Here is a 14,424-nt window from a genome sequence, read left to right on the forward strand (position 1 = left end):
GTCTAGTCTGAGGTGGCCATCAGTAGCCTTGGCATTACATTACAGAAGCTGCTGCCTTGCCCCTCCTTTCCCATTTCCATAATTTTGAACCTAGAAAGACCCAGGAGGTGCATGGGAAAGGACTGTTTCAGAGCTGTGTAGGTGACACACAGGACTCAGGGGTGCAGAGTCTGCCTGGCTATTCTGGATGGCCTGAATGGAGTTACTTGTGAGTGCCCTGTCCTCTCTGATGCCTGTGGTCCAAGGAATAGCTGCTCTTGCTGCTGTCCTGGGCAGCTTAGGAGTAGGCATTGGAATGAAGTGTCTTCTGTCCACCAGAACTGATGATCTTCAGCTCCATAACCTTGTCTTGACTGTATATTTAAAGTGAGCTAAGTTGCAGATACTAGAGAGTACCAAGAAAGAAGTTCTATAGTATTTAACAAAGTGCAAATTTATTTCTCTAAATATACGAGGAGAAGAAAGGAAAGCAGTAGATAACACTTTGTTCATAAAGCTTACAGAAGAAACATATTGATGAAACTGCAATGCTTTTGACAGGTGAAAAGCTGCTTGGAAAACACCGATAGCATCCACTCTTATTGTTTTTGGTAGTGCCATGGATGATGGAATAACAGACGCTCTTTGGCTGCGACTATTCTGGTTACCTGTGAGCCAATTTGAGGATAATCTGGTGTTCAGAAATGACTGATGCATTGGGGCAGTGCTCATCAGGAAGAATTGAAAAATAATGAAAAAGAAATTATTTGGTGAAACTGCTCAGGCTTATTACACTTTTGTGAAAAAGGCAGAGAGAATTGGTTTGTACGTGATGTTCTGTGCAAATATACGTTAAATAATATTTTCAGGGCTTTTTTTCTTAGTGAAGTTAGAAGAATAGGTACTTTCAGTTTGGAGTATGGAAGGAGAATGCATGTTCTGGGAATTCTCAGATGAAAGCAGCAGAAATGACAGAGGGCTACACAGCAGCATTTCCTCTGTGCAAAATCTGAGGAACATTAGGACTGTCTTTTACAGGACAGAAAAAGGAAATAAAAATTTTCAGGAAGCTAAAGGCTGGTGCAAACAATGGGGTAACTAAACTTCATGTTGGCTGGTGATAGGTTAAACAATAATAATCTTAAATTGCAGTGAGATTCAGGTTGATGATTAGATAAACTGTTAATTGAATTCTTGGATTGAGTACTTAATAACTGTCTCTTACCAGAGTCAGAAGTGTTCTGCTATCTACTGTCAGTCTTTTGTCCTGAAATGTTTCTATCTGCATAAATCCCAGGAACAGTTGTGTCTTCTGTTTGTGAGAAAAGAACGTACTCAGAGTCTATTGCCTATTTTTATCTATTTCAGTTGGAAAGAATAAAAATTCCTTTTCTTTCCCCTAATTGTTGTGCATTTCCATTCTATTTACAGGGAAATTCTGTTTAGTTTTTGGTCAGTCTCAAGAGGGTTGATAGGTAAAATATAGGAGGTAAAAATATTCGCTCTTTTTCTCAAAAAAATCTTTTTTCGTAACTACTCTGTCATGATTAACAGATGGGCTTATTTTCTTACTTTGTTTGATATTCCCTTCACAGATATATTTTTTTTTTAGAAAAGTTCTATGTTAGAAGACAATACTATAAGATTAATGTCTCTTCATTTTCTGAGATGCTACTTGATTCCCGAGGATCTTATTTGGACATTCAAAACATTTGAAGGCAGTACTATGATTCATGGTTGGTAACAACTTCAGTTTTCTTTTATGGTTTCAGCAAGTTCTAATTTTGAAGGAAAAGTTTAAGTCTGAAATTATATTCTTAGTTCAGGATAAGTTATACATTCCCTTAGGAAGTACAACTGCAAAGCCTTTATTTAAAAGCCTAATTACAGCTTTAAAAAGAAAAGCAAGTACCTTTTGGATGACTGGATACTCTGATATCTGTACTGTGTCACTGGAGAAAACAGAAGTGGGAAATAAATCACAGAAGATTCTTGCATTAAATTACCTCTGGAACATGGGTTCAATGTCCTAATAGCCCAAAGAATTAAGTACAGTGTTTGACTAATGAATATTAGTGTTAAAAGTTCACCTCTTGTCTGAAATGGAGGCGAGGCTCTCATCCTTCCTATGGTACTTATTTGGGTAGATTTATCAGTTTTTTTGTATTTTTCACAAGTTTAGGCTAATCACATTAGTTGGTGTCAAGAAAATGCTCCAATGCATGAAGTTATAAGCTATATATTATGGGCTTGGATAGAATATGTTTAGTATTTTGTTGGCATTATGAACTTCAGTATTCAAAATAGAGGATGATTAAATAGCATTAACCTGTATAAACTAGTTATTTGGAAGCAAAAAGCTGTTTCACAATTTATGAATTGGAAAGTGTTGTGTCAGGAGGAAAGATGTGAATCTTCATAAACTGAGGTACATCCTGAGATGAAAACAAAAATCTCCAAAGCAACAAGACTAGCCTAGCCATTCATAGCTGTGGAACTTCAAGTTTTCTCTGAAACAGCAGTCCTAGTTTATCTGCAGTCTCTTTCTCCTTGTTCTCCTATTGCTGGACACTGACACAAATTATTTCTTTCAAAACACTATAAAAAATGCTAGTTGCTAGCATGAGTGATTTTTATAATTGATAGGGTTGTTTCCATCTATTTCAGGAGTATTTCCCTGTAGAAGAAAGATGGTGTGTACTAGAGTGTAAAACCCGTTGGGCTGCTAATATGACTTGAGAGGCAAGGGTTTTGTAAGGGGAGCTTATTTATCTGCTTGTTTTAAAACAATTAATTTGGATGGAAAATATGATGACCTCTCAGGCATCCTGGGCTCCATCATGGCTGATGGAGATGCAGCAGACATCCAGCTACGTGCAGGTTACAGCCTTTACAGCCTGGGTGTAATGTCTTAATGCTAATCAGTTGAAGTGTTTGGGAGAGAAGAGCAGTTGATGTCTGTGAAGCAGAGGGCTGTTAGCAAGATGTGAAGCACAAGGACAGAGTTGTTACACACCACAAACCTCATGTCTTTGTTTTAACTGCAAGCTCCAGTGTCTAGGAGAGCAAGGAATTCTAATTTCTGAACTTAAGAAAGCTTACAAAATACATTAAAACCTTAGGTACTGTGTTTTGCCTTGTGTTTTTTGTCCATTTTTGTAATTTTTATTGTCTGTATGAATTCTTTCTGGTGTACAATGTGTGTTTAGGGTTTTTAATCTTGTTTCTGTGCTAATTAATACAGTAGTGTATGAATCCCTGTACTCTTGGGTAGTGCACTCCTCAGTGCATTTTTTGCATATGTATGATTCATGGATTTTGGCTGTTCTCTTTAGGTGTTGTTAAATTATTTATTACAATTCTCATAGAGATATGCACTATAGGACTGCTTGCACTTGTGAGACCAACATTACCATCAGTAACTGGAAAATCAAAATCATTTCAGAAGGAACTTTCTGTATATGATCCTTTTTTAGCCTGCTCCTTTCCATCTATGTCATATTCAGCTCTTTATGGGACATTTAGTGTCATTGTACCATACTTGTTAATTGCTCGAGATTTTATTTTACAAATATGCATAACCATGTGTTGATGGTCTGGAATACTTCCTTGGAACTAAATAAATTTCAAGGTTTCCAGCTTTTTTTTCCTTAAGCAAGTACTTGAGTTCACTAGAGAGTGCTGTGGTTGTATTGACAAAGGCTTAACTTATGGTTATACTCAATTGGAGTGTGGGTCACTGCAAAGTGAGGTATGTACTTCAGAAGGGAGGTCAGATGATATTTTGAAGAACAGCAAACAAACCTGTCTTCTGAATGCACAGGATGAATATTATTTCCATTATTTAAATATTGTTTTAAATTGTTTTTCAAAACTCCTATCAGTGGTAATCCTTCCCAGCAGTTGGTTCTTAACTCATGTTCTGCATTTAATCAAGGAATATAAAACTCCTTTAGTGTACATCCTACACCTGTAAAAGCAACAAAACCTGGAAATAGAGATTCTTCAGGCCACTGTAGCATAAAGTAATGTTCTGAGAAAAATTGATTTCATAACAGGAAACATTACTATTTGGTGCTGAGAAAAAGTGATTGAAAATTAAGGAATGAATAGTCTTCCTGTTACCAAAAAAGCCCTAAAAAACCTAGTGAAAATGTTTTATGAACCTCCCATGCTTTAAATAAATTCTCAGATGACTCTAAAAAAATATAGGACATTTAATTTCCTCTTCTGAAAGGTCTGTAATAGCAGTTGTAATCTGCTGTCATGCCTGGCAATGAGCCTTTATTTAACTGTTGGTCATACTTGCGAGTAGTATTCTCAGCAGATTGTTGATTCTTATTTTCTCCTGTCACATGCTTATCCAGGGGAATGGCCAGTTTTGTTTCTGTTTCCAGTTTCAGTGTTTTAAGCTGATAGGAGTAAGTATGTTCCTAATGCACTTTTAATATTGTTGCTTTTGGAAGAATGGCTGGTGTGTTAAAGACACTCTGAGTATGAATGCACATTCAAAAATTATATTTTTTTCCCATTCAGTTAAAATCTAAATGCCACTTAGGGTAAAAAAGCCTAGAGTGCAGAGTATTTTTTAGTTGGCAACAAAAAAAAAAGTCAAAAAGATACATAAGATACATTTTAATCTGCCTTTTTCTAAATATTTGAAAGAAGTTGCTTGGAACTATGTTTTTTAGTGGGGAAAATTCCACTTGTCTTCAGTGTCCTCTCTTATCTTGATGTGGCTCTGCTTCTTGTTGGACTTTTCCAGGAGTCAGTTCATTTCCCTCACCTGGGAAGAAATCAAACATTTCTGTCTCCTTGTCTCTCTCAAGAGTGAAGGCACAGGAGATCTAGGTCTTTTATTATGGGATTTGTGTGTTGCTTTGCAAGGGTCTGATGAGCATAGATGGAGGAGGCCGTGGGGTAGGAGTAAAAGTCCCGTGAATTTCAGTGGCTGTGAGTTTTCAGGTCACCTTGGCTGTCATGTGTGAATTCTCTGTGCACTTGTTTTTGTGCACTGCAGCAAACACACAGCAGCACAAAGACTTCAACAAGTGCTCAGCAGTGACGTTTTCTATAAGACTGTCTGCCCTAGACTACTCTAAATATGTTAACATTTCACTTTACTTTCTATTCAAATAAATAATATCCACAGAAACAGATAATTTGATTCTGATCTGTTGTAACATCCTCATTAATGTATGTCTATTTTGTCAGCGTCTGAAGCATCTAAATGATGCCTGTTGAGCAGTGGTGGTGATACAGTGGCATCCTAGAGCTGGATGGTGGATACAGAAGGGCCAACACTGGTCTTTCATCCTGGAGGCCTGTCACAAAAAAGGGTGGAACAAAGCTGATACGGAGGGAGATGTCTGTGCATTACTGCTCACCTTATCCAGTCAAGTAATATCAGAGCAGCTAACAGGAATGGTGGAAGCAAAATGGATTTAAACTCTTCTCTGCACTGCTTTTCATGCAGTGAAGTTGTTGCAAGTGTTTTTAGGTGCTGTGTTCATGGAACTGAAATTTTCCCAGGAGGTGCAGGAGTGCCTTAGAACAGCTGGGAACAACTTCAGACTAAAACATCTGACTGGCTTTAGGCTGGGCAGGCACAAATGGTACTCAGTTATTTGATATCCCAACTGGATAGCTTCATCCCGAGTTGATGTTAATCTAGAGCTGGGATTTTTTTGGAAGTTTTTCTTAGAAAAGATGTTTTCTTCCAGACAGAAAGCTGGCCAATGTTTGCTGCTCTTTGGGCAGCCAGATCAGCCCCTGAGTGACTGAGAAGCATCCTGGAGTCACTAAGCCACCATCCATGGGGTATTTATGGGTTTGCAGCACAAATTCAGACAGTTCAGAGCTGTTGTTACTTTTATCTTAGCCATCCATTCATGGGCACTGATGTTAAAAAATTCATGGCAGAGTACCTCACTTAATCCCTAAAGGAATATGAAACTATTCCATGTGCTTTTTGCTTACTGAAATGCAGCTTACTGTTCAGTAACACTGTCCTTTTATAAGCCAGCCTGACGCACCGTATCAAAAGTAATTTTCTGAATGTTTTGCTGGAAGATGCAATTCAAAGGAGCACAATGCAAGATAAATGTTCTCTTGTACAGACGCTACAAGCTTGCAATGCAAATTTGAGTTGCTGAAATTTTTCTGTCTCAGGTTTTGGAGTTCCTAAAGTTCTATGTATTAGCTGAAGTTCCATCATGTGAAAAAAGAGGGACAAAATTACCATACCTCAGAAACTGGTATGTCATCGTGGTCCATTTTCTCTGCATCAGAACAAACAAGTCCACAGGATTTTGGTGTTATGTATGAGAAAGCTACAAATTCCAACACTTCCAGAGTGAAATATTTTTCATGTTTATTCATTTTGAAAATGTTACTATGGAGAACAGAACTTTTGCAGCTACAACCAGCCCAAGGAACAGTTTTTGGTCAAAAGTTCATCATGAACTTTGTTGCAAATACTGCATGCCTTTGAAACATGAGGTTTTTCATATCTTGTTTTTTTTTTCAATTGCGAACATTTTCTTGTTCTCGTGGAATTGAAGGAGTCATAAGGGATATTAGTATCAAGACAGTAGTATGATAGTTGTAAATACTGGTAAAGTGTTATGCTGCCCATGATAATAATTCTTTGGCTGATTTGATGCTATTTTTATTTGCCTTGCCTGGATCAGTGCTGTCAGGCTGTGTCCCTGTTGCTTGACCTCTGTGGGTGTGGTTAATGGGGGAATCCCAGTTGCATGACCTCGCTGTAGAGCAGAGCTTTTGGCATCAGCAAGTACAGCCTGGAGGGCAGGACACCTTTCCTCCTCCTGTGAAATTGCAATGTCAGTGTGAAATTGATGAATTGATGAGCTCTTGCAGTCCATGAGGCTTAGTTTCTGTTCAAACTGAGTGCTCTGCTTTTATTTATACAGTGTAGCTTAACAACCTGCTTTGGTTTGCTTCTTTTAATAATTCTCATTTTCTATTTGAAGTAGGAAACATCCAAAAGATTTGCATTTTCCATAAAAATTTCCCCTGTCTGTAATGTGTATTTTTGTTGTTATTTTTAATCTCTGTAGTAAATTCAGAGTCTTATCTTGACTTGCATTTGAGTTGTGGTGCCTTGGAACTGAGCTAGGCAATGAAGTTGAAATTCATGATCCTGATTCACTCCCGCTTTCACTTTGACAATCTGTAAAGAACTTGAAACAAGCCTTCAAGAGTTTGAGTCTTGTATAGGGAATGATATTGTAAACAAGTGAAGTAAGCAGAAAGATACCTCTGAATTGTAGGTATCTGAAGAAATTTTGGAGAAATCTTGTGTTGTTTACACCAATAACATGATTTTTGAATTTTTTAGAATGGAAGAAGGTAAAACCAGGATATAACTATATTGAACATTTTAAGTGTGTATCAAATAATGTATCTTAAGTAATATTATAGTGTTGCAAAGTAACATTTTTCTCTAGACATACTCCTTAAGGGGTATCCTTAACTGATGGTGCAGGGCACTAAAATTAAAAACCCTAACAATGTCTCTAGTTTTTCTTCATAATTTCTTTAGAGGTTTTTTTTTTCCTATTTTTTTTCTGCCCTAGGGTTGCAGACCGTTACTATATGTTGGGTAATGGGGGGCAGAAGGTTATCAGGGTTTGAGGTTTTATTAAAACCAAGCACATGGGGTTTACCTGGAGTGTATTTAGTGGATTCATAGGCTTTGGTTTTTTTCTTTTGAAAATAATATCCTTCTTCAAGCAGAAAAATTTAAGAGCTTTTGACTTTTTATAATTAGCCTTTATTTTTTGCCTTCTTGCACATTACAGAAACACAAGTAAAGGGCTGTCTCTAACTGTTGCAGGGAAGGCATTCTCTGAAGAACAAAACAGGCATGAATACTACTGTGTGTGAAATATAATTTTCTGTGAATTAATATAGAGGTTTCTGAACTTTTCTTTGCAGTCTGCTTCCAGTTGCAAGCCTATTTCTCTATTTCAGTGGCTCTTCTTTGCCTGCAGTCCCTCACAAATGTTGCCCAAAATGTAATTGGGGGCTATGTTTCACAGTCATTATTAAAAGATAAAAAGGTCACATAGTCTCTAGCTTTAGGATAAGGCACATGAGTGCCTGGACCCTCCACTTTGTGTAATTGACATTGCCATTCACAGGCAGAGAAATTGCCACAGTATGTCCCCAAAATGGAGATGGTTTGGTAGTTAGTTCTTAGGAGGAAAGAGGTTTTGTGGGAGCTGAAGACCAGCCTGCTGAAAATTACAAGTTTCACACTTCAAATACAAACCCGTTATTCAGGAAGCAAGGAAGTGAGAGAAAATAATTTGATCAGGAAACTGCTTTGTCACATTTGTACCTTACAGTGGGCACATTTTATTGTATATAAGGACTTCTTTTTGATCTTAGTATGATTTCTTAGCTTTGATTAACTAGAAGAGCTTGGTTTTTAGTAGGGGATAAAACCTAAGACTTTTCACAATTAATTAGTTGAAGAATTCATTTATTCTGGAATGATCTGTCCTTGCCACTGAACTAGGACATTGTTTAATGCTTATCAAAATAAATAAAAGGCAGTGAAAACGATGAGGTATATACAGCTATGTTCAATAAGATGGCTCAGGGAAAGTCTAGTAGCTCTTGCTCCACAGCTGTGTCGACACCTTTTAGCAAGTTCATGACTTAAATGCCAAGTAGGCATCAAAATCTTCCTGAAAGACTGATCCTAAAACTCAACTGTTTGCATGAACTTGGTCAAAGCTTAGGAGGCAGTGCCATTTAGCTGTTTCATAGTCTGATGTTTCTGTTTTGTGTAGGAGAGAATTGGATTGACCTTTTACATCAGGATTAACATTAGAGGCTATTAACTGGCAAATAGATAGTAGGCACTTCAGAGAAGAAAAGCTAAATGAGAGGATGGAGTTTGATTTGGAGAAATCTAAACTACATTTAAGTAGAAAAAAAATTAACACTTAAGCTTCCTGGGGGAAAGAGAACATATTTATGTGTTTTAAAGATTGTAAATTCACAAGAATGGAGAAGATTCTTCTGGGAATTACTGAAACAAGGATGAAACATCATCACTGTCAAATTGCAAGAAAAATTTTTGAGAAAAATGTTACTGATGAGTTGTGTGCATTTTGTAACTACACTAACTGCCAGAGCAACTGAAGACAACATGCTGGAGCATAGTAAAAAATAGGGAGTCAAAGGAATATTTAAGAGCAATATTTTTGTCCAGGCAAAAATGATGACTTGAGATAGTTTTCTTCTTTCATTTGTTTGCAGCATCATCCAAATATGGAATTTGCCCTTTCTGTATTTTAAGAAGAAAAAATGATGTTCTGCTCTTTCATGTTAGGTTTTTCTTTCTCCATTGCTCCAAATATGTTGCCTTGGTTTTGTGTTTTTTCTTTTTTTTTATTAATTTAACGTAATTTTTTCTTTTTCACTATTTTGGGATTTAATGGAGTACCTCACTTGCAATTGACTTCCTTCTTGTAAAGTCTTAGTGGAAACAACACAGGTTAGTGTGTTTTTCCTTCCTTGTTTTCAAGGGAAGTGGGTGTATACAGTGTTTTATGTCTGCTTGTGCCTGACCTTGTTAGGCTAGTAACAATAGGGAAAAAAAAATCATGGAGCCTGGCTCTACTGAGATTTAATAAAGCACTTAGTACTTGTGTTAGCTAGCTGCTCTTTACCTTTCTGGGCACTGTGGTGTGTTGACCTTGGCCAGCCCATCACCCTGCATTTTTTTGGTCCTTTCCTGAGCAGTACAAGGGGAAAAATAGTGTGGGCAAGATCATTGGTTGAGACAAAGACAAGGAGATCACTTATTTTTTAAATCACCAGTTATGGTCAAAACGAGAACAGGTTCATCCTGGGGACAAATTAACCAAATTTCCACCCCAGCACAGGGGGATGGGAACTGGGGGCTGCAGTCAGTCCATTACACTTGGTGTCTGCTGCTCCTTCCTCCTCACCCTTTCCCTGCTCCAGGCTGGACCATCACTGAGAATAGTTAGCTGTAACACTTGCTTAACCTCTCACTGAAAATCTCAAACAGTTAGGTAATCTTGGGAATTAATGAGATTGTGAGCAGTTCCCTTGTTTATACTTTGCATTTCTGCCAAGTCCAATAATATCTTAAGATTACGAAGATTTTGCAATAATATAATTATTAATAACTAATATTAAGGTATTGCAAGCATATATAAATGGGGGAAAACTCCTAATTCTTTCAATTCTATTGAATTTCTTTACAAGTAAAGAATGACTTTCTTATGAAAGGTGAAAGAAAATATTTTGTATGTTTTCCAAAGATATAATTTTGCTGTATAGTTTAGTCTGGCATTGGCTTCTGATTTTCTTGCAGTAGGTAGATGTCTGAGGGGGGAGCCAGGGTTCTGTACATTTGTGGAATACTGCTGCTAAAGTTTAAAAAAAGGAGGAGAAGGGAAGTAGTTTCCAAGAAGCTGAACAGATGTTTTGGCTTTGTGATAAATGGTCTATGAATGCTGTCTGGAGCATTTCATGAAGTGCTGTGGGACTAACATGTAGATAGATGTATCCAAATTCACTGCTAAGTATTTTTAAATGATGAAAAATGAGGTTGAGAAAGTGTAGTACTATAAAATATGTTGATATGTTAAAAATGTATATTGAAACTTCCAAAGGCTATAGCAGATTCCCTTACTATAGAAACAAGATCTCTAAATACTTCTAGTTTATTATAGTTGCAATTTGAGTTGGGTTTTCTTTTCCTTCCAGTGGTTTTATCTTGAGAGAAGTTGAGAGAAACATTTTTAAAAATCTGTGAAAGTTGATTGTTATATTGTAGTTCTTCCTTTTCCCCCTTCTCCCCCAAAATTCACTTTCAGAAAATGTTGGAGGGTTTATCTTCTTTAATATCCTAGCTTTAGAAATATTAGAAATTATTTTTTAGTTTTTGGCAAGACTGAGTTGGTTTTCATGTATTGCTTAAAAATATTTGGAAGAAACAAGTAACAAAGGCAAAGAGGCAATTTAGATGGCCATGGACAATTAGTGCTAATTGTGGGAAGCAGTCTGTAATTTTTTGCTGAACCTGTTCAGTTGTCCAACTCTTATGTGGAAGGAAAAACCCCAAATTGCTTAGGCACAGCCTCCTCCTGTCACATGCATAATATTCAGTAACAAAATTGTTGAAAATCTTATTCTCTAGTCTGATGATCAGGTGCTTATAAGAACATAAGTATTACTAAAATAGAGATTACAAACAAATATACTATTTATTTTGTTAATAATATAATAATAAATAAATAATCATTTATTGTTATTAACTTTGTTCTATATTCAAGGGGCATAAAAATTGCACACCAGTGGATGTGGTTTATGAACAGTTTCTCAGGCAGTCATCAACCGATGCTAGAAAATAATCTTTAAAGTACCAGCAAACCTAAATAGCATAATAAGATTCCTTTGTGATTTTATAAATGGCTATTAATGATGAAGAAATAACCAGGAATTGCTACTTTACCTAATTCTTCAATAGAAAAATAAATAATGGATTCTGCATATAATTCTAAATTTGAACTGGTAGCTTGTATTACATTATAGTAGTTTTCTTTAAACCCTCTTTTAAAGATGACTACTAAAAATATAGATTTCAATGCACTGTGCTTTAATAAGAACAACTTTCATTCTATAGTATTTCTTTCTCTCTTTTTTTTTTTCTGAAATTTTGTAGCAGAGACTTGCTTTACAGGCTAGTAAATTAGCATCTAACACAGATGATTTAATCCATGTACATAAATTTTCATCTTTTCCTGAACAACAGCTTGTGAACAATTTTCAGAATGCCTAATGCAACTGTTTAGGACATAAGAGAACACGATAGTTCCTTGTTGTCTAAAAATCAAAGAATAAAATTTGACATACAAAATCATGATAATTTATATAAATATACTTCACCAGTATTTTCACCAGTATTCATGTACATACTCTCAGGACTTCTGTGAGACTACTCATTTGGGCAAATGCTCATAAATCCATTATTTTTTTAAAGTTTAGGTTAAGTTTTTTCTTTATTTTTGATAGATTTAACCTGAACTTTGCCTACAAGAAAAGGCTCTTTATTGTGATGCCCTTTAGGACTGAAAGTAAAAGGAAAATCTGTCAACAGGAAGATTCTGGAATCATTAAGCAGATGGGTAGGTAAATTTAGGGTAGGAAACTTTGCTGTGGCAATGATTCAGTTCGTATGTTGAATTGGATTTTCTCGCTTGGTTGAGAAGTTCAGCCTTGCATACCCTGTCTAGCAAGCTTTCTTCTGTGGGGATCACTCACTGGGTAGTGCCTGGCCTGGAACTGTCACTCTTGAAGAAATGGATCAGCTCTGGGCTAGGTTAGAGGCAGCCTGTCCTTACCATCCATTCTGCAGGACAGCAGGACAGACTGATTCATTATTACTGCCTGTACAACATGTTAAACATATGATTTCCACTTTCTGCCTTTGTAGCTAGACAGGCACAGCCTGTTTTGTTTTGTGTATATTTGTCATACACATTTACAAGATTGACAGTCTTCTAGCTGTAGAAACTTCTGTTATCCCCTTAAATCCATTGGCAAATGGAGCAGCAAACAAAACTTTTCCAGAGAAATTTGTCTTGGTGTCCTAAGTCAGCTATTTCCATTGCTAATATATCTCAAATTCAAGTCTGCCTCTTTTTTGAGTAGAAAAGGGTGTTATAAAGCTGCCTCGAGGAATGTGGACCTTAGTTTTTATTTTGTTTTCAGAAAATCTGTTGAGCAAGTTGAGAGAATTTTGGCCTCAGTGACCTCAGAATAATGATCATCCTTTACTACTTTTATTTTTTTTCCCCCATCTGTGATCATGTTTCCAATTATCTGATCCTAAAACAAGAAAAAGAAAAGTTTGTAGGTGGAGACATCTAGAAAGGTCCTTAGAGATATGTGATATCTTCTGTAGGTACTATTTCAGTCATGTGTCTAGCCATTTATAGCTTGTTAGATTTCATGCCACTTGAATTTTGAGGTTTCTGAGATAAGAAAACCTATACATTTTATCCTTTTTACAGTGAACAATCAGTTTCTTAGTATTTATCTTTTTCCTTAATACCACTTTTCCCCCCCTCCCCTTTTCACTCCTTCCTTTCTTAGGATCGTATATGGTAGTGATTTCATCAGACCATGACCCGGGAGAAAAGACTCGACTTCAGCTTCCAACAATGAAAGAAAATGATACTCACTGCATCGATTTCAGCTACCTTCTGTACAGCAAGAATGGAGGAAACCCAGGCACTTTGAACATCCTGGTTAGGGTGAACAAAGGACCACTGGCTAATCCCATCTGGAATGTCACTGGTTCCACTGGCAAAGACTGGCTTCGAGCAGAGTTGGCTGTCAGCACTTTCTGGCCCAATGAGTATCAGGTAAGCTTGCAATAAATTCACACCTCTTTGTAATATTTACTGCAAGGTCCTATCCACTTTGTGTTGTTTTGATCTGTTCTGATGGAGTATGCTCCCAGTGTCCTCAAGTGAAGTGTTCCATTCAGTATAAATAATTGTATGGGAATGGATTTTTTTTTTATATCAGGTGATTGTCCAATGTTATATGTTATTGTATAATAGGAGAAAAAAAAATTACCTGGAAAAAAGCCTTGTTAAAAGAAATGGTGAGGTTAAAGTCCAGGAACATCAAAAATTATAAACTCCCAGAAATAAATTGCCTGAGCAATTGTAATTTGTACTTGTCTTCCCTCCTCTTTTGTGTATGCCTGTGTTACCGTGCCTAAATACATGACCATAACTGTGTTTTTTTCCACATGACATTTGCTTCATTTGCTGTGCAGGCAAAATGGTGCTCAACTAATGAGCAGCTGTTCAGGATGTGTTTTTTTTCCTCTTTGCTTGCTATGGGACAAAACCACCTGCAGTGTAGGCCTGTTGTTTGGAGGGAAAAATTGTTTCGTTATTACTGGATGCTGTTATTTCATTTGTTTGATTAACCTGAGAAAGTCCCTGCAGCTGTTTTACTCAGTGGGTATTTGGTGTGAGGGATGAATCTCATACATGGGCATTTTTGTTCTGGTGTCTAGGAGTGGGAAGAGTTGGATTACATGTGCTCACCTGAATTGTTACACCATGAGCTTACAGGCCCCTATCTAAATATTTGTCATTAGTGCTCTTGCAAACAGATTGGATATCCAGAGTAATTATTAAATGAAAGAAAGTGGATGCTTTGTTAATGGTTTTGTTGAATAGTAATATTGTAGGAATGTATCTTAAATGTGCCTTTATCTAAAGTTTGTTGCAATTCCCCACCATCAAAATAACATCCATAAACAAGCTTCAGTGCAAGCAGCCTTAAACATATGGTGAAAATGATGTAATTTGCTGTCTTTTTTTTTGGGGTGTTTTTGGGCTTTGTTTC

At 36.7% G+C, this 14,424-nt stretch overlaps 1 protein-coding gene across 13 annotated transcripts in view; it reads left to right on the forward strand.

Moving 5' to 3' along the window:
- The window catches only part of PTPRK (protein tyrosine phosphatase receptor type K), a 380,751-nt gene that overhangs the window by 116,339 nt on the left and 249,988 nt on the right, over positions 1 to 14,424 (forward strand). For all 13 annotated transcript variants that reach the window (XM_036404523.1, XM_036404525.1, XM_054514201.1 and 10 more), the window contains exon 3: positions 13,150 to 13,421. In XM_036404523.1, the coding sequence (XP_036260416.1) occupies positions 13,150 to 13,421 (272 nt within the window). The remainder of the gene's footprint in view (positions 1 to 13,149; positions 13,422 to 14,424) is intronic.

The sequence above is a fragment of the Molothrus ater genome, chromosome 3 (assembly GCF_012460135.2).
Source record: "Molothrus ater isolate BHLD 08-10-18 breed brown headed cowbird chromosome 3, BPBGC_Mater_1.1, whole genome shotgun sequence".
Lineage (NCBI taxonomy): Eukaryota > Metazoa > Chordata > Aves > Passeriformes > Icteridae > Molothrus > Molothrus ater.